The sequence below is a fragment of the Furipterus horrens genome, unplaced genomic scaffold (genome assembly GCF_987537825.1).
Source record: "Furipterus horrens unplaced genomic scaffold, mFurHor1.1.pri manual_scaffold_11, whole genome shotgun sequence".
In the NCBI taxonomy this organism is placed as follows: domain Eukaryota; kingdom Metazoa; phylum Chordata; class Mammalia; order Chiroptera; family Furipteridae; genus Furipterus; species Furipterus horrens.
In genome coordinates, this window is record NW_028327181.1 from 99137421 (window position 1) to 99155648 (window position 18228).

Sequence of the window (18228 nt, forward strand, 5' to 3'; positions counted from 1 at the left end):
ACTGCAAATCTGTCCAGCAAGGAGGGTCCACCCAGCATGGGGCGTCCTGAAAGGCAACAGGGCGCTCATAGCTGGCACCCAGTAAACACCTTCTGAGACCCACCCTGCAGAGCTCAACGTGGCAGGGAGTGGGAGGGAGCTTCGGGAAGCCCCCTCTCAGCTGCGTGGGGGGAGGCCGGGGTGTGACGCACAGAGGTGGGACCACGGCTCCTGGCCATTCCTGCTTTTAGAATAATGGTGTGTTATTTAATTTTTATTTTTATTTTTATTAAAGAAGAGAATAAAGCATTTGTAAATATATTTCTCTCATGTATACTTTAAAGGTGACGCTGGTCGGCTGCTACAGAACTGGGAAAGGAGCAGGCAGGCGCCCTTCCCCCACCCCGAGGCACCCGACCCCCGCCACCGGATGACAGAGACACATGGAGGGCTGGGAGCCACCCGCTCCGAAGGACAAAGGGTTCCGAGATGTGTGGCCGAGGGACCCGCCGACAGCTCTCATCACAGTGCCGCCAGAGAGCAGGTTGGCACCTCTGGGGCGGGCAGGCGGGCTCACTGAGAAAGCCCCTTGGCCCCTTGGGAACAAGTAAGGCATGAAGGCGCCCGCAGGGTCACCGCCTCCACCAGGGTGCACGGCTCCTCTGATTCCTGGGGTCTCGGGATGGGTGGGCGGCAGAAACTGCCAGCACTGAAGAATTGCTCAGGGCAGTTTGGGGACCTTGGCATCTCTTAGTTGAAGCTGGACTTCCTGAAGCCTTAAAAATAGGTTAAACCCCAGCTGGGTCTTCAAGAGCCCCCCACCCCCCAAAAGCCGGGAGTGAAGAGCAGGCATTTCACGGGAGGAAGGAGACATGCTCTCCCTCCCAGTCCTATGTTAACACTGTTCAGTGTGGGGTGAGCGTCTGGGGCCGTCCCCAGTGAAGGGGGCAGGGGCGGAAGCTGGGACCACTGGCTTGTGGCACATGCCCGGCACATTCTGGGGGCAGCCGGTGTGACCTGTGGTGAGGTCAGCGTGTGGGGAGCATGGACGTGAATGAGACGCGTTATGGTCCCTGAGGCGGGGGCAGGCAGAGGCCAAACTGGATGAGTGGCAGGCGGCGTGCAGAGATGGGGGCTCCCCGCGCCCAGACCCCTGGAAGGTTTAATGCCCAGAGGGCATTTCCGGAGGCTGGCTCCGAGGGAGATGGCACACCGCTCGCGTATGGCTACTGAGGGGCTTTCTGTTCTGCTCCTCGGATTGGCTACAGATCTGCAGTGGGCTGAGGGTCTCCAGGGAGAAGACAACCCTCACCGGGGCTGGAGTGGGTGGCACTTGAGGCCAGGCTGAGGCTGGGGGTGGAACAGCGGGTGCTAAGGGAATGACAGTGTGTCACAGCTGGGGAGAAGCAGTGGGTGGCCCAGGAGCCCCCAGGGGCCTGCTACAGCTGGCTCTGGGGCCCCGCTTCAAGTGTTTCCAGTGTGGCAAGGGGTCATGGGGACCTTACATTGCAAACCTCTAAAAAAAAAAAAAAAAAAACTTTGAAAAAAAGAAGAAAAAAAAAGGGGGGGCCAACTGGTCCAGAATGGCTCTTAGAAGCCTGGTGACAAATCTGGGGTCAGAAAGCCCGGGGAGAGAAGTGGGGACGTTTGGCTTTGTAAGTCTTAGCTGTGCCTTGGGTTGACACAAGACCGTGGAGGGTCCTGCGAGGCCAGGGATGTTGACATGCTGACCTCTTTCCACCCCAGCAGGGAACAAGCTGTGTCCCCACACGCTTGCTTGGGAGCGGCTTCCACTGGGACATATCTGCCTCTAAAAGCCTCCTTCATTCGCCAGAGGCAGCACGCCCCAGGCACGAGGGACCCACGGCCTGACCCGGGGGCGACCTCGAGGGTCACTTGCTGCTGTGGGTCTTGACCTTGGTGGCGTTGATGTCGGCCTTGGTCTTCTGGATCCTGGAGAAGATCTCCTGGAAGAGCGCCTTGTACTCAGGCTGGCTCTGCTCCAGCCGCTTGTCCACGGCCTCCACGTGCTGGCTCAGGCTCTTCTCGGCGGCCGTGGCCTCGCCCAGGCCCTCCTCGCCGCCCCGCAGGTCCCTCCACGAGCTGTCCCGGGAGATGGGCCGCGAGGTCTGCACGCCCGTGTGCCGCACGCCGGCCCGGTGCTGCCGGCACTTGCTCAGCAGCTCCTCGTACTTCTCGAGCAGCGCGTGGTACTGCTCGTCCACCTCCCGCAGGATGGACATGCCCCGCCGGCGCACGCTGTTGGCGTGCAGCGTGAGCGTGCCCGCGTGCCGGCCGGCCGGGTCCTTGGCCACGATGGCGTTGAGTGCCGTGTCGCTGCAGCTCTTGCGCACGGAGTGGCCTGGGGAGGCGGCCGGGGAGGAGACGCCGTCCTGGGCGCCGAACTCGTCCCCGCTGCCCGGCTGGAGGTCGTCGGCCTCGGGGGCCTGCGTGAGGGGCGCCAGCAGGGCCGCGGCCAGGTGGTCCTCCGGGCCCAGCAGGTAGCTCTTGGCCTGCCGCATCTGCTGCAGCTCCAGCAGCTCGGCCTCCAGCTCCTGCGCGCGCAGGCGGCAGCGCTCCATGTCGCACAGCTGCTGCTCCAGCTCCGCGTACTCCTGCAGCACCGCCCCGAGCTCGCGCTCCGCCCGCTCCTTGCGCTGCCGCTCCTGGCTCACCTGCGCGCGCAGCACCCCCACCAGCGTCTGCAGACGCTCGTTCTCCTGCTCCAGGGGCCTGGGGCCCAGCTCCAGGGAGGAGCTGTGCAGGCGCAAGGCCTCCTCGCACCTGGGGGGCGGGGGGGGATGGGCAGGTGGGCAGAGGGCTTTGGCTGGGGCTGGGCCCCGGGCACTTACATCTCTCTAGTCCCCGGGGCTGCATGTTGCTGGTCCTCTAGGTCCCCTCTCGGCCCTCCTCCCTCTGCCCTGGGAGGCTGACCCCAACGGGCCGCTTCAGCCAGGTTACCGAGCTGCCCTGAGCTCAGTCAGTGGGGCCTGTGGGCAGGAGACCTGACAGTGGGAGCAGACGGAGGCGGGGGAATGCCCTCCCCCGGCTCCTTCTGGTCAGTGCGGCATCCTCCATGCGTTCCAGGCTCCAGTAACCCCTGCCCCTGCCCTCTGGGGCCTGGGGATGGTAACAGGTCCGCACTCTCCAAGCCTGGGGTGCTAGTGCCCCCCCATTTTCCTATGCCCGTCCACATCTCTTTATTAATCGCCCTCCGTTCCTCCGTGGGGGGCACTGTCTCCCACCGGGGCCCTTACTGAAACACCAGGACGGGATAAAGGAAAAGCGGTGCAGATTCACAGTGGGATGCTGCTCAGTCACAAACGGCGGAAAACGCTGCCATTGGCAGCAACGTGGATGGACCTTGAGAATATTATGCCAAGGAAGTAAGTCAGGAAAAGCTAAGGACTATATGTGATGTCACTCACATGAGGGACTTAAACTCGTAGACACGGGCAACGGTGTAGTGGTTGCCAGAGGGGGGGGTGGTAAAGGAGGACAAACACATGGCAGAAGATGATCTGACTTTGGGGGGTGGGCACACAGTGCAACGTACAGGTCAGGTGTCATAGAAATGTGCACTTGAAACCTACACGATCTTATTAACCAACGTCACTCCAATAAATGTAATTACAAATTAAAAGCCCAACACTTAAGGAAAAAAACCCCACTAAATAGACCCTAGGTATTCTCACATTGAGAACTCACGCCCTTGAGAAGGGCTAATGGGAACTGGACGGTGCAGTGGTTAACCCCCCTGGGTGCAGTGCTGGCTTACTAACCAGGTGACCTCGGAAACGCACATAACCTGTGGGGTTCAATGTCCTCATCTGAGCAGCGAGGAAGGTAAAACACAACTCAGGGTATCGCCGTGATTGCTAAGCCACTGAGCAGAGTCACGGGCACGTGGCCAGTGCTCCGTAAGCGCCAGCTGCCGCTGTTAGCAGCAGGACTGGTCTCACCGACAGCCCGGACGGGGCCCCAGCCCTTGCTCCCACCGGCTGCCCGGTGCCCACCTTCTCCTCGCTCCGCTGGCTGGCTGGCCGGGCACTTGGAGACACCGTCCAGGGCCCGGTACCCTCCCCACGAGGGGCGCCCGTGCCTACCGGGGGCCGGCACACAGCTCCTTGAAGCAGGGGAAGGTGTGGATGGTGCGCCTGCGTTCCCGCCTCTCCCGGCGCAGTCTCAGCTGCTCCAGGCCCCGGAGCTGCTCCACCTGGGCCTGCAGCTCGTCCACCTGGGCCTGCAGGCGCTCAATGGTCTCCGTCAGCCTGGGGGTTGGGTGGGGGACATGATGGGAGGGACTTTCAGGGGACGGGGCCAGCCCTCCTCGCTGCAGCCCTGGAGGGACATGGGTTTGGGGACAGAGGGCAACCTTGAGCCATGCTGCCTGGCGCTCAGGTCAGATGGGGAGCTCCAAGCACCCATCCTTCTCCCACGCCTCCCAGGCACCACCTCAGGTCCTTGTACACCTGCGGTCACTTATCACCCTGCATTGCAGTGCGGTATCTACACGCCAGCCTTCCCTCCGGGGCTGTGAGCCCCCAGAGCAGGCCAGTGTCTGTAAGCCCACCACGGTGTCCCGGGTGCCTGAACAGAGCCTGGTGCACGGTTGCTGCTTCCTTGATTATGGCCCGAATGTTAAACCCCCCAGATCGCCAAGGACAGCGCACTGCTACCCCAGGTTCCCAGCCCGGGCTTCTGGGGGAAGGAGCAGGAGTCGCGGGCACCGGTCGGCCCCCCCATGCACACCCAGTCCTGTGCCGCTCCTCGCCCGTCCGCCTCCCCGCAGCTCGCCCCAGGCCTCACCCGCGGATCTTCTGCTGGGCGGCCTTGCTCTCCTGCATCAGCTGCTGGTTGGTCAGCTCCAGGTCTCGGGCGGTCAGGTCCAGCTGCTCGTACACCTTGGCGTGCTGCTCGTTCATGTGCCGCAGCGTGTCCAGCTGCTTGGTCAGGTACTGGGGACGGCAGGGGGTGCAGGGGGAGTGACCTTTCAGGACAGGGTCAGGGGAAACGTCTCTGCCCACTTCCAGGCACAGGTCTGCTGTGGGGCACTGGGGCACTGCCGTGTCACAGCGCGGGGGGGTAGACGGGCGCAGGAGGGCCACGCGAGCTGTGCCGCCACCTGCGCTGCACAAGGGCAGCCTGGGGGGGGGGGGGGTGCGGGCCCGGGGCCCTCACCTCGATCTCCTGCACCTGCTCCTCGTTGGTGGCGTACATGTGCTGCAGAGACTCCTCCAGCTCCTTGTTCCTCTCCAGCAGCGTCTTCCCCAGCTCCGCCGCCAAGTGCAAGTCTGGGGGGAATGAGGAGCAGCGTGAGCAGGAAGCCAGAGGACCCCCATTCACGTTCTGAGCATCCATTCTGAGCCAGGCCTCGGGGACCCCAAGACGACCAGGACATGGGGGCTGCCCTTCGCTCTGGCTGTGCCTTCTGCCCGGAATGCGCTTTCCCTGGACACAGCCTCTGAGTGTGCACCTAAATGTCACTTCCTCCAGGAGGCCTGTCCCCAACCGTTGATTTAAGACTGCGCCCCTCACTGCAGTCCCGCCCCACTTAACTCTCCTTAGGAGAAATCACCGCCTAAAGTACCGAACAATTTGCTTATTTATCTTCTCGTCTCCCGACTGCTTGTAAGCTCCCAGGGCAGGGTCTGGCCTGTTTCCTTCACTGATGCTCCGAGGACCTAGAGCAGGACCTGGCACAGAGCAGGTGTGTAACTCTGCTTTGAAAGGACGATTAGAATGTGACAGGACACAGGCGCCAAGTGCCCTGGGTGGTAAGAGAGGGAGATTCTTCTTCCAGGCACCGCGGGGGCTCAGACGAGGGGCAGTGCATGAGCTGGGCTCGGAGGGTGGACTAGCAGCTCGCTGAGACGCGCGGCGGCACAGGGCTTGCTGGTACTAGAACCGGGTGAGGCTTCAGGGCTCTCCAGCCCAGTCCCCTTATTCTATGGATGAGAGGCCAGAGAGGGACCCACGACTTGCTCAAGGTCATCAGCCGGGTTATCAGCATGTTGGAAGAATTTGGGTCTCCTTGCCCCAGTCTCCGGGAGCCCTTGGCCCTAGGGACACACGCTGCTCTCAGAAACCTCCTTTCCCTGGGAAACGAACCCCGGAATCCGCTTCCACACAGGGAGGTGCAGTTTTAAAGGGGTCAGAGTGCAGCTGCCAGGCCGGACCGGAGCCAGGCGGGGGACCCTGTGCCCAGTGTCCCCAGAGGCAAAGCTGCTGTCCCGGGATGGCAAGGCGGCCACAACAACGCAGCCTGGACGAGCACAGCCGCCGTCCTGGACACCTGCCTTTGCCATTAAACAAAACGCCGGCTCATCCGCGTCTCAGCTGAGAACCTCAACCTTGAGCAATGAACCTTCAGATGGTGCTGCCAAGAAAAACCAGCTGCCTGGCACCAACCTAGAGGGGCAACGGGGACACGTGCAGTATGGATGTGTTAACTGTAAGTTTGGCAAGTCTACCAAGTGTGGAGTCTGATGTTGGCATCGGGGTCTGCTGGCCCTTGTGACACCGGAGATTGGTGGGGATTTAGGAGCCCAGCATGACCACCCCTGGGACCATGCGCATCAAGGTGTCCTCCCGTGGGGACTGTCAAGTGTTCTGGGAAGAGGCCATGGCTACTGATGCCACCGCATGGGTGTCAGGGGACAGGCTCTGGGGGAGGCCTGTGTGGGTCCCTTGCAGCTTAAGCTAAAGACCAAGGCCGCAGCTCAGAGGTGGAGCGAGGATGGTCACGAACACCGCACTTTCTGCTCGTCCTGCTCCCAGGTGAGCACCTGAGCTGCATGCATTCCCGCAGCAGGGGGCTGGGGCAGCTGAAGTCACACTACAAACCAGGGACAAGGCCCTCAGAAGGCAGTGACTATGACCTGGGCCCCCTCGTGATTCAGGAGTGGGGAAGAAGGGAACACAGCAGAAGCTCCCTGGGTGGGAAGACTCTCAGGCGCTGTCTCGGGGAAACCAGAGCCCAATACAAGTGAAGCTGGTTAAAGCTGCCAGGAGGGATCTTCTAGAGAAGCTGCACAGCTAGGGACTGAGTAGGGCCCAGTGCTGGGGAAGGGACATGCGCGAACTGAGGGCTCCAGGGAGGGGGCAGCTCCCCATGGAGCGGAGCAGGAGGGAGGCCTGGGAGTGGGAATCGGGGCAGCTGGAAGCCAGAGGGAGAGGCAGCCCCTCACAACCGGGTGGCTGGGCCAGGCCAGGGGACGCACTGAGCCTACAGCTCCTTCCCCACCTGGACCCAAGTTTTCTGGGTCTCCTGCAGTGGCTTCAGCAGCTTCCCCCCTGAATCAGCTGAGGTGCTGGCCGGGAAAATGCCCCAGGAGCCTGAGAGGGCATGGCTGGGAGACAGGGGGACATCTTTGAAAATAAGCACTGGAATACCACTGCCCCTCACTGATTGGGGTCTAGGTGGGTGGGGCCCCGTGGGCCCCAAAGCAGGGAGGTAGGAAAGGGAAAGGAACAGGGACAGGGAAGAAGAGACAAAGATAAAGTGGGTGGTTGGGCGGGGGGCATGGGTCACCTACCACCCGGCAGAGCTGTGGGTGTCCGGCTCATAGCCTGCAGGGCATGAATGTCAGGAACGCTGGGCCCACAGAATCAGGGTCCAGTCACCGACTCCCCTTGCTGTGCCAGAGCTCTCTTCTGAGGCTAAGACTCAAGGTCAGGTGCCTGGGACTTCAAATCTGTGACTCAGCAACCAGCTCTTTGGAAAGTGGTGCCCATAGGGCGTGCCAAGCCTGGTCCAGGATGGGGAGGCAGCACTTAATAATTAATGGCATTTTCTATTTTTACAGGTGCTGTGCCAGTGGGCAGAGGGGACACAGCGAGAATCAAGGCCCTTGCTACTGGATGGAACAGCATCAAAGTCAAACGAGATCTCGATGGCCAGGCTTCGGGACGGGAAGTCAGGGCCTGCCCTAACGTGGCTTGGGGGTGGGGGGCGGGCTGGCTGGACACACGGCTTCCTGGGTCACTCAGAGGCACTGAGGGAGCGGCTGGGCAGAGACTTGGGGGACTGGGTATAGGGAAGGAGGATGAACAGGCACCTGACCCCCAACGTGGCTGGCCTTTGGCGAACACACTCCAACACGCAGCTCTCCATGTGGGCCCACGGGGACAGTGCTGCCACACCTGTGCCTGGGATTTCCTCCGACCCCAGCCTGCACTCTTAAGTTCCAGCCACGTGTGGTCTTTCCACGTTGCTCCATGGCTTGGCACAAGCATCTGCTCCACCCACACTGCCTGCCTGCCTTCCTCTGCCCAGGGAGCATGTTTTCACTATCCAGCTCAGACGGGCCTCTGCGTGAACCCCCAGAATGGGCCTGTGGCAGCACCCCTATGACCCTGCCACAGTCGCTAGTTTGATCTCCTTTCTGCCTCCTCTGCTGGAATGTGGAGGCCCCTGAGGGCAGAGATCACTCCTCAGGCTCAGCGCACACGCAGGCAGCAGAAATTTGGTTTTTGGTGGAAAGTTCCAGTTTCTTCTGAGACTGTCTCATTTCTGGTGGCTGTGAGGGAAGCCTGGGCGGAGGCTGACCGCTGTAGGTCAGCAAGGCTGGAGCAAGGAGCTGGCTGGGCCCAGCCCCCACCCTGGCCCAGAGTGGGCACCCAGCCCAGCCAGGAATCTGGACACTGCTCCCTCTCTGGGAGCAGCACAACTCCCTCCGCTACTCCCTGGCTCCTTCCTCCCACATCTGGGCCAGGCACGGTGCCAGAGACTTCCAGAGACTCTGTTAAGGGTGCGGAATGAAATGAGACATCAACTTCTTCAGCATCTGTCTCCCGGGAGGCCATTTCCTAGGCACTCAACCTCCAGTCTTTCCTTCTGGGCCTGCCTCTTCCAGGAAGTCCTCTCACTGCATCCTGTCACCTACCCTCGCTCACAGGCCCCCCTCCACCACCCAGGTCCACAGGATAGTGTCTGACACTTAAGTGGAGCCTGATAGGTGTTTGTGGGATGCAAAATTCAGGGGTGAGAGTAGTGCCCAGGTTTGGGGAGGGGTTTTGCAACCAGTTTTGAGCATCTCACTCCAGTCAGGGAAGCTGAGGGTAGACTCCAGGCACAGTGTGGCAGGGTAGGGCCCAGCACCGCCAGTCCCACACTAGCTCCCCAGCGGCTCTGATTTCCCTGCATTCCTGAGCACAAGGACGGAGCCTCATCTACCAGCAGACCGGCCACATGGGCATGTGGGTCAGAGCCAGAGACAAAGGCTCCAGAATCCAGGTAGCTGCCTCCCCTGAGAGCAGAGTCGGGCTTGGGGGGCTGCGGAGGGAGCCCCAGAGCAGGAGTATCAGCACGCACTGAGCCAGACTTGGGTCCACACCGGCCCGTTTGCTGGGGGACTGTGGTCACTGCCCCTGGACACCCCTCCAGCCCTGACCGTTCAAGAATGAGGCGCTCTCAGTGGGAGAGTGTGGGTTTGCCTCGGCTCTAGCAGGCCTTGGCCCCGACCCTCTTAGGCCTCCTCCTCTTTCCTGTGCTAACAGCCCGCCCACTGGCCGGCGTGATGTCACTTCGGCCACCTCATCACCAGCTTCTAGCCCACTTCTCCTCACCCTCTCTGCCCTGGGGGAGGGGGTGGCTCCCTCTTTGCCCAGGCTCGGATCTGGGCCCTTGCTGGAATTCCCAAACCTGACCCCCTCCAAACCATGAGCAGCTTGTGAGGGGGCTGGGAGGGGAAGGACTGGGGGGGGGGTTCTTCCCTCTGGAAGGCAGATTGATGACCCCAACTCTCCACTTGCCTCCTGGCGGGGTCCCCGCACCCCCATTTCTTCCGTGGACATAGGAAAGGAGTTGGGGAAACTTTCAGGGAGTCTCGGAGCTCAGGAATTCTGGCAGGGAAGGGTGTCGCTGGATTTGGGACAAGTTCCCCCCTCCCCCCGCACACTCCACCCCTCCCAGGAAAACACCCAAGAAAGCACCTCCGGGTCTCCAAAGACTCCCAGTAGGACTCAGGTCCCCCGACAATATCAGGGGCCCCTGGGCAGTTCCTGGCTGTAAGCTGGGGAGGGCGAGTGGGCGAACTGTACCCCTGTCCTTCGGGAAAGAGGAAGAGCGGTCCCCAGACTTTTGCAGGTCTCCGAGGGCCGCGTCCGGGTCTTGCCGGGCAGCATGCCCCTCCTCTCCACCTTCCCATTCTTACACGCATCACCCCTCGGAGTCCGGGGCGCGGGGTCCAGCCCAGCCCTCCCGGAGATGTCACCGCCCAACAATGGAGCAGCGGACAGGGGTCGCGGGGCGCACCTCGCTTTCCTGTCCCCGCTCCGTGCTCACCCTGCTCCAGGTCCTGCTGGTCGTACCAGGGCTCCTCGTCCTCTGCGGAGAAGTCCTCCATCCCCGCAGCCCTTCGCATGGCCCCGCGGGCGGGCGCTGCGGCGGCGCGGCTCAGGGCCGGGGCGCGGGGCCCGGGACAATGCGGCGGAGGCGGGCCGGGTCTCCCGCGTCGCGGACTCCGGCTGCAGCGCCCCAGCCCGCGCTGCGCCCCTTCGCCATCGGCCGCTAACCCGGCGCCCACCCGGGGCTGAGTCGCCTCGGAGATCCGGCCCGGCCGGCGTCCTGCGGAGCCTGGGACGCCGAGCGGCGGCGGCACAAAGGGTGGAGGGGAGGGGACGGCGGGCGGCTGGGCGACAAGAAGGGCCCTGGCCCGCCGGCAGGGCTGGGGCGCTAGGACGACGCGGGAGCCACGGGGGCCGCCCCTTGCCCAGCTCCGGCCCGCGCTGCCCCCGGCCCGCCCGGCGACACCCGGAGCAGCGGCTGCATCCCGGCAGGGCTCGCCCGGAGCTTCCCAACCGCCCAGCGCTTGCCCGACAGCCCGTTCCACGGGGTGGGGCCGGACACCGCCGGCCAATCATAAGGCGTATGCAAAGGAGGGGGCGGGGCCGGGTGGGACCTTCTCAGCGCTCTGGTCTGGCTGCTGTGGCTCATCAACCCGCCTCTTCCCTCCACGATGACCTCCCTGACTTCAGCGCTCACTGTGTGAAATTATGTTATTTTGTTTGCCTGTTGTGTTTCTCTCCGTCTGGGTCTCCTGACAGCAGGGAAACCTCTTTTGTTCACAGCCGGCTCCTCAGTGCCTAGAATAGGCTGGCCTATTGACCCCTTTATGGACACCCTGAATGAATGGCTGTTCATTCACAATCACCTTTAAGAAGTTGAGTGTTTGAATGCCTGTAGCCAGAAACCTCGGACCAGGAGTGGAATCCATGTCCTGTATCCTATATCCAATTATACCCATTAAAATCAAATGCAGTCTCCTATCCAAGCATTCTTTCCTTAAAGAAGTCTTCAGACTCAAGCAGTCACGTACGTCCTTTTTGTTAGGGCCCACGTGCGCTGTTACTGTGGAAGCACCCTGAGTATATTCAACTGAACATGTGGCAAATACATCCAACAAAGGACTTGCATCCAGAATATAGAACGAACACCTGCAAACCACAAGGAAAAGAAAGTGTCGAAAAGGGTAAAAGACTTGACTAGGAATTTCACAAGTGACCGAAATGACCCAATAAACATGTGACAAGGTACTCAACTTCTTTAGATCGGTCAGCACCCACTGGGAAAGAGAAAGAAGCAGGGTCAAAAGAGGGAAAAGCTGGGTTAAGACGAGGCCTCAATAAAGCTTGCCCTGGTTTCTGGAAAGCTCTGAATCTGGGATGACCCTTCAAAGTTATTCCAAGTGGCAGCGGGGAAAGGGTCTTTATATTCACACCCACTCCCCTCAACAGTACACCCACACGTATCAACCAGTCATTGCATGGAGGCAGGCTGCTCCTGGGAAGTGGCTGTGACATTGGACAAGGGGGCTCTTTCCTGTTTCTCTTTTCTCAGAGAGGGCTGACCATGTCCAGCAGCTGTGAGAACGGGTCCTTCAGCCCTAACAGGAAGTCTGGGTGACACATTGCAACACCAACTATAAATGCGTACCCTGTAGCCTAGCAGTTCTGTTCTTATATAGGTGCCCAGAAACATGCGTATCTGTTGGCCGAAAGACAGGTACCAAAACGCTTAGGGCAGCACTGTTCATGATAATAGTGCAAACTGGAAACGACCCAAATGTTCATCAACAGTTGATAAATCCAATGTGGCACGGAGATGCAATGGAGTATTATAGAGTACAAACAAAATGTTCAGTGGAAGACATCAGGCACGGAGAGTGTCTGTAACCAATTCCCCCGCATTTAGTGGCTTGAAACAACACAAATGTGTTATCTTGCAGTTCTGTACACAGAAGTCTGACATGGTCTCAGGGGCTGAAATCTAGGTGTCTGCAAGGCTGAGCTCCCTCTGGAGGCTCCAGCGGAGAGTTCATTTCTTTTCCTCTTTCACCTTCTAGAAGCTTCCCACATTCCTTGGTTCATGGCCCCCTTCCTCCATCTTCAAAGCATCAACAGGAGGTTGAATCCTTCTTACACCGCATCACTCTGACCTCTTCTGCCTCTCCCCCTTTCAAAGACTTTTGGGATTACATTGGGCCCACCCGGAAAATAATCCAGCATAACCTCCCCAATTTAAGGTCCTTCACTTAACCACACCTGTAAAGTCCCTCTTGCCATGTCATGTGACATATTCAAAATTCTGAGATTAGGATGTGAACATCTTGGGGGATCACAATTCCATTTATATAAAGTTTAAAACAGGCAAAAATGAATCTAATTGGGACAGTGTTTGGCCTTGGGGAGTCACATGGGAGCCGGGAGTGTTTCATGTCTTGATCTTGGTCCTACTGCACAGGTGAACTCATTAGCGAAAATCACTGATGTGTACAGTTATGACGAGTACGCTTCTCTGAGTATGTGTTTACTTCAATGAAATGGTTTACTTAAGAGCAAGAAGAGGAGTATGGAGGTTTCTTTAATGGTCTAGAAGGGAGGTGACGGACAGGGCTGGTGGCAGTGGAGATGGAGCGAGATGGAAAATATTGTGTGTGTAGAACCAAGGTGTTCAGATGAATTGACTGAAGAATCCGAGTGGCAACTTAGGCTTCTGGCTCCAGTAACAGGGTGGTGGTGATGTCATTTACTGAGATGGGGACAAATGAGTCTAATAGACAACCAGGCTGGGGGCGCTGAGTTCCAGAGGGATCTGGTCAGGATCCCGAGCCCGCCAAGCTCCCCTCTGCATTGTTCATGTCTCATTCCGCAGCTCTGTGGAAGTGTAACCACAGGAGCCAGGGCTGCTCCCCAGGGAGCGTAGGGAGTCCCAGGGGGAAGAGCAGGGGCAAAGGGCTTAGGGCCAGGCCTTAGCAGGGAGGATGCTAGCAAGGTCCCCTCTGGCCCAGGCAATGACAGGCAGCCCCCAGCCCAAAGATTCGCCTCTAACCCCTGGAGCTAAGGCTGTTTCACCAATGTCGTTTGAGAACACCCAGCTCCCGGGTCCTCTCTCAGCCTCTGGTCTTTACCACATGGGCTCCCCGTCCACATGGCTCTACCCAAATGCCCCCCTTTCCATAACCACTCTCCCCGTGCCCCAGGCCCAGGAGTATTGCCTGGCAGGGACAAGTATGTCCCAAAGGCTGGCTTCTCATTGCTGCCCGAGTACTAGGCAGGGGGATTCAGGCTGGACTCCCAGAGGTCCCTAGTTCCCATGAGGCTCGCATAGGGTGGGGGCTGGCCGAAGCTGGGCCACCAACTCTGCCAGGTTGGTGGAGCCTTCCTGACCACTTCCGTAGGGGACAGCAGGCGGAGACCCAGGTGAATCACAGAGCTGTGGACAGCTGAGGGACGGGGTTCCTGCTGCGTACCGGGCCTGTGCTGGGCCCTTTGCCCGATTTGGTTCATCAGCACCCCAGGCCCCTCGCCCAGCGGGATCACTCCATGTTCAGGGAGGACCTAATATTTTCTAAATTGTTGCATGAGGAGGAAAATCAGTTCTGCCTTTGAAGAAGGAAATTCCTTTGCCTTCCTGTGCTCCCAGCCAAAAGCCGGGGGTCCACCTGAGGCCTCTTCCCTGGGCAGAGCACAGAGCGCGCAGGTGGCTGGGACCTATAGCGACCTGACCTCCGCCGCCCAGAGCCTGGTGCCGCCTCGGTGCGTCAGGCAGGCCTGTTTCACGGTGTCCCTCCTCCGGCGCCAAGAGGGGGCACTGATGGACTCAACGTCCCCTGAGCCTTGGGCAGTCTGGTTCCCCTGCGATCCGTTTCACACTGGGGGACCAGGGGCCCTTCCCAGCCCCCAGCCCGGCGCTCCCTCCGGAACGCAAGCCCGGATCTCAGAGCACGGAAACGGACCGCGGGAGCTCGGAGCCGGATGCCTCGGTGCAAACGCCCTCCAGGCAGGGTCCGCTAGGGACCCAGATGCGACAGCCGGCAGGCAAAGTCGCCAGGGCGCGCTCCCCAGCCCTGCCCAGCCCACCGGAAATGACGTTCGGGCAGTGCTGACGTCGGAGGGTCTCTGTCACTCCCAGTCACGCGAGTCGTGCTGGGGGAGGGTCAGGGTGCCCAGCGGCGTCTCTGGGGCCTCGGGGTTTCCACCCACCTCAACAAGGTGCGTCTCGGGTTGAGGTCAAGGGATCAGGCGGTACCAGGACACCTCCCTCCGGTGCCCCCACCCCTGAGGACCCCATCCCTGTCGCCAGACTTTCCAGCGCGGGGCACCCGCTTCACTGAATGCTCCAGCCCCATCTGTCTGGCCCACCGTCTGAGGTCAGCGCCTGGCAGGGTAAGGCGCTTAACACATTTGAATGAGTGAGGTCATCTGGTGTCCCTCCCTCCCCCCATAAGCCATCTCGGTCTGTGCCCGACCAGACCCGCACAGCCCCTGGGGTCAGGAAGTGCTCTCATTCCCTAGGCCTACCTCAGGTCCCTGCAGTGACGCCCCCGAGGCCTGGCCTTTAGGAAGTGTATGCTGCGTGTCCCTCGGTGGCCTCACCTTCCTCCTCCAGGACCACCCCAGGGCGCGTTGGGAGTACTCTGCATTAAAACAGGCCAAGGGTGACAGCAGACGGCAGGGCCAGGACCACCGAGCTTGCCTTTTGGGTCATTTTTATTATAACATTTTACCTGGAGGATCTATTCCAGGGGCCCCTGTGCAGGGATCTTACCTTCCCAGAACTGGGCGGTGAGGCTTTCGGCCAAGGCCAGAGCCATGGGCCTGAGACCCGCCGAGAAGCTCCAGGCCCTGCCAGCGGCCCGGCTCCTCCTGTGCCTTGCGAGCCCACTTGGCAGGGTGCAAGCCCCGGCGCCGGACCCACCCGGCAGACCGCGAGCTCCTCAAGGGCGGGCACCTAGCAGTTCCCCGCGGAGGAGCAAACAAAGGCGCTAAAGCCAGCGGTACAACCGTGTCCCTTGGGCCTTGGGCCTCTCCCAGCTCAGATCCACCTGCCCCACATGAGAGGCTCCCCAGAGTATAAAAACACGAATCTGAGATGCAGCTGGTGAATGTGTCATTCCCACTGACCGGCATGGACAACCGGAGTGGCTCTGCCTTCTATGGTGGCCCAGGAGTTATCCTCACGTACCAGCGCTAGGTGCCATGCTTGGTGCCGGGGTCGCCGGGAACAAGAACCATCCAGTCTCTGCTCACACGCATCTTGCATGTCACTAGGCAAGAGAAACATAAACCAAATAAAAAGAAAAACGTATTTAAAACGGTGGTCAAGTTTTAGGCAACACCAGGGGCTGGGGATGGGAAGTCTGTCAGAACAAGAGGCTTTAAAGATAAGACCCCAAGGAGGAGAAGGGGACAAGCACATGAACAGTGTGCTTGCAGGATGTCCCAGGCAGAAGCAACAACCTGTGCAGAGATCCTGGGCAGAAAGAGTTAGGGTGCTTGGGGAGCCATGGCAAGATCAGTGTGCGGAGCCCGGGGACCCCAGGGGAGGGGAGCAGATGGTCAGGGCAGCGCAGGTCACGGCGCAGCCCTGAAGAAATTGCTCCTAACAAAGGACTCTGAGGTGTTTGCAGTGGGCAGTGTTATGAGCTGCATTTTTCACCTACTCCAGCTGCTCCTCAGAGAAGAGATTAGAGCTGGTGGGGGTGGAGCTGCTGCAGATGGTGACCCGGGGGGCCTGGTCATATATGTATATAACATGTTTGGGGCGTAGCATCAGGACGTGGTGATGGATTGGACTTGGGGTGACAAGAGGAGAGGCATCAAGGGGGACAGCGACTTCTGGCTCAACTACCTGGGAGGTGTCCTTTGCAGAGATGAGAAGACTTAGAGATAAAGGTCGGGAGAGAGAATGACAGGCCTGGAGGGATGAAGGGCAGGGAGGAGAATCACCTACAGTGTGGCAGTTTTAAACACAGCGCCCACTTCTTTGACACGTCTTCCATGGGGCGGCGGGCTGTTGCTTCCCAGTCCTGGATCCCAATGGATTTGTAATTGCTTTGACCAGTAGAGTATGGTAGAAGTTACTTTATATGTTAGTATTCCCAGGCCAGCTAGTAAATGGCCATGAAACTTCCCCTCTGCCTCCCCCCCCTCCACCTCCTTCTCTCAGACACCCCCGTTTCTGCACCCTTTGGGACACATTCTCGGAGCCCAGGGCCTTGCTGGGAGAGGCCCAGGCCACAGAGGTGTCCCAGGTTGATGAGACCAGATCCAGCCCCAGCTGGGCCGAGGCTTTACACCCTCCCAAGATGCCAGATGCCAGAGAGTGAAGAAGCCCCCAGATGATTCCCAGCTGAGCCACGTTAACCCCTCCCCTAGCCCTTCTAGTCTTCCCAGCTGAGGCCCTAGACGTTGTGGAGCATATACAAGCCACCTCAGCTGGATCCTGCCTGAATTATGGACCACTGAATTGATAATAAATGTTTACTGTTTTACACCAAGTTTGATGGGGAGAGGCAGCAACAGTACCTAGAACACGCACCAGGTTGACAATGAAGATTCCACATTGCCAACATCACCTGCATCCTTAGGGTGACTATGAATGAAATTACTACCAGCATTACACATGTTTGTGTGTGCGTGTGTGTGTGTGTGTGTGTGTGTGTGTAAATATCTGTCTTCATTTCTCCCGGGTAAATACCACAAGTGGTATCACAGAGTCATTTGGTAATTGTATATTTAACTGCTCCTCATCCAAGCCAGTACTTGGTATGTCCGGTTTTGTTTTTTTTTTAACCCCTCCTCATAGGTATATAATGGTTCCCGGAGTGTGGTTTCAATCTGTGTTTCCCTAATGACTAAGATTCAGAGTGTTTAATGTCACTCTGGGCTGGTCTAGAGTTGGGTGATTTGCAGAGTGGACTGGATTGTTTTTGAAATGCCACATAAAGGTACCATTCATTCATTATCTCAGAGTGATCAGAAAAGCCATGGAGCCTGCCTGGGATTTCATACAGGGCGGGGAAAACACGTCTCTGGAGCCAGGACAGAGCTGTCCTGTGCCGTCTGCTGAGTCAGTGACATGTTGACACCCTGTCCCCTTCCTTCCTACCTGCACACCTGTCCTACTTTACCTTTGTCCATCCCTTTGCTGCCTACATGGTACGGCCCTCTTTTTTTTTTTTTTTTTTTACCCATGGAAATCCTATTTCAGCAAGACGTCATCTCCTTTTGAAGCATCTAGGATTTCCAGAAGCTCCCAGACGCAGCATGCAAGGTGATGTCGTGGAAAAAGTCCCGCCTCTTTGGGGTTGAGTTGGATGTGTTTTGTTTTGCTTTTTGGGCTTTGTTTCTTACTAGTTGTGCGACTTCCGGCAAGTAACTTCGATGTTTTGAGCCTCAGTGTCCCCCGGTATAAGTGTGGGTAGGACGCACCTCAGAGGCAGGTTTTTGTTGTCAGCAATATTGTCACAGTGCTGTCATTTTTACTGCTACTACTACTTTGCCTCTGCCAAAGGCACCCTGGATGAACCAGGGCTGATTCTTTCCTCGGTTCTCTCCCTAGATAATTGCTCGTAAAGGACAGCCCCTGTGAGCTAAACCCCTGCGCCCCCGTCCCTGACAAAGTGCTGATAAATACCGTTCCCCCAACACACGTGTTGAGATGGATGGCCGTAAAAGGGTCTTCAGGGAAGGCAGGTGGCCAGCAAGGAGTTGTGGGAACCAAAAGGACCTCCAACTCTCATCAGGGCCTGTCGCTGCCGTCCGAGAGCGGAGGGTGCGGGGTGCGGGGTGCGGGGCACTGAGTCAGCCTTCCTGCCACGGAATGGAAGGCTGAGCCTCCAGCTCTCTGGACATGTGGGTTTGACAGGTCAAGAAAAGAGAACCAAGGGAGCAGACGCTCAGACAAAAACAAAAACAAACAAACAAGCAAACAAACAATAACTGGAGGTCGGGGGATGACGA

At 59.0% G+C, this 18228-nt stretch overlaps 1 protein-coding gene and 1 long non-coding RNA gene across 3 annotated transcripts; one reads left to right on the top strand and one right to left on the bottom strand.

The window, feature by feature from the left end:
- Positions 1-240: 240 nt before the first annotated feature.
- CDR2L (cerebellar degeneration related protein 2 like) lies at positions 241-10786 on the bottom strand. 2 transcript variants are annotated; one of them, XM_090291128.1, is made up of 5 exons: positions 10294-10786; positions 5161-5273; positions 4789-4937; positions 4086-4250; positions 241-2763 (listed from the first exon to the last, which is right to left on the bottom strand). In XM_090291128.1, the coding sequence occupies exons 2-5, from the start codon at positions 5197-5199 to the stop codon at positions 1872-1874; spliced, it is 1245 nt and encodes a 414-aa protein (XP_090147254.1). In that variant the 5' UTR covers positions 5200-5273; positions 10294-10786; the 3' UTR covers positions 241-1871. The 2 variants fall into 2 exon arrangements, with proteins under 2 accessions (XP_090147254.1, XP_090147253.1); XM_090291127.1 differs by having other exon boundaries at positions 10268-10786.
- LOC149999010 (uncharacterized) lies at positions 5167-11237 on the top strand. Its single transcript, XR_016513969.1, has 4 exons — positions 5167-5447; positions 5616-5689; positions 7788-9217; positions 11053-11237. It is a non-coding gene; the product is annotated as an uncharacterized LOC149999010 (long non-coding RNA).
- The last annotated feature ends 6991 nt before the right edge of the window (positions 11238-18228 follow it).

Bases quoted from the DNA above. Each gene is read 5' to 3' on its own strand.
- CDR2L (XM_090291127.1), bottom strand. From the start codon at position 10,346: ATGCGAAGGGCTGCGGGGATGGAGGACTTCTCCGCAGAGGACGAGGAG. The intron at 5,274-10,267 runs GTGAGCACGGAG...CATTCCCCCCAG, and splicing joins CCAGCAGGACCTGGAGCAGG to ACTTGCACTTGGCGGCGGAG. The intron at 2,764-4,085 runs GTAGGCACGGGC...CCCGCCCCCCAG, and splicing joins GAGCTGTGTGCCGGCCCCCG to GTGCGAGGAGGCCTTGCGCC.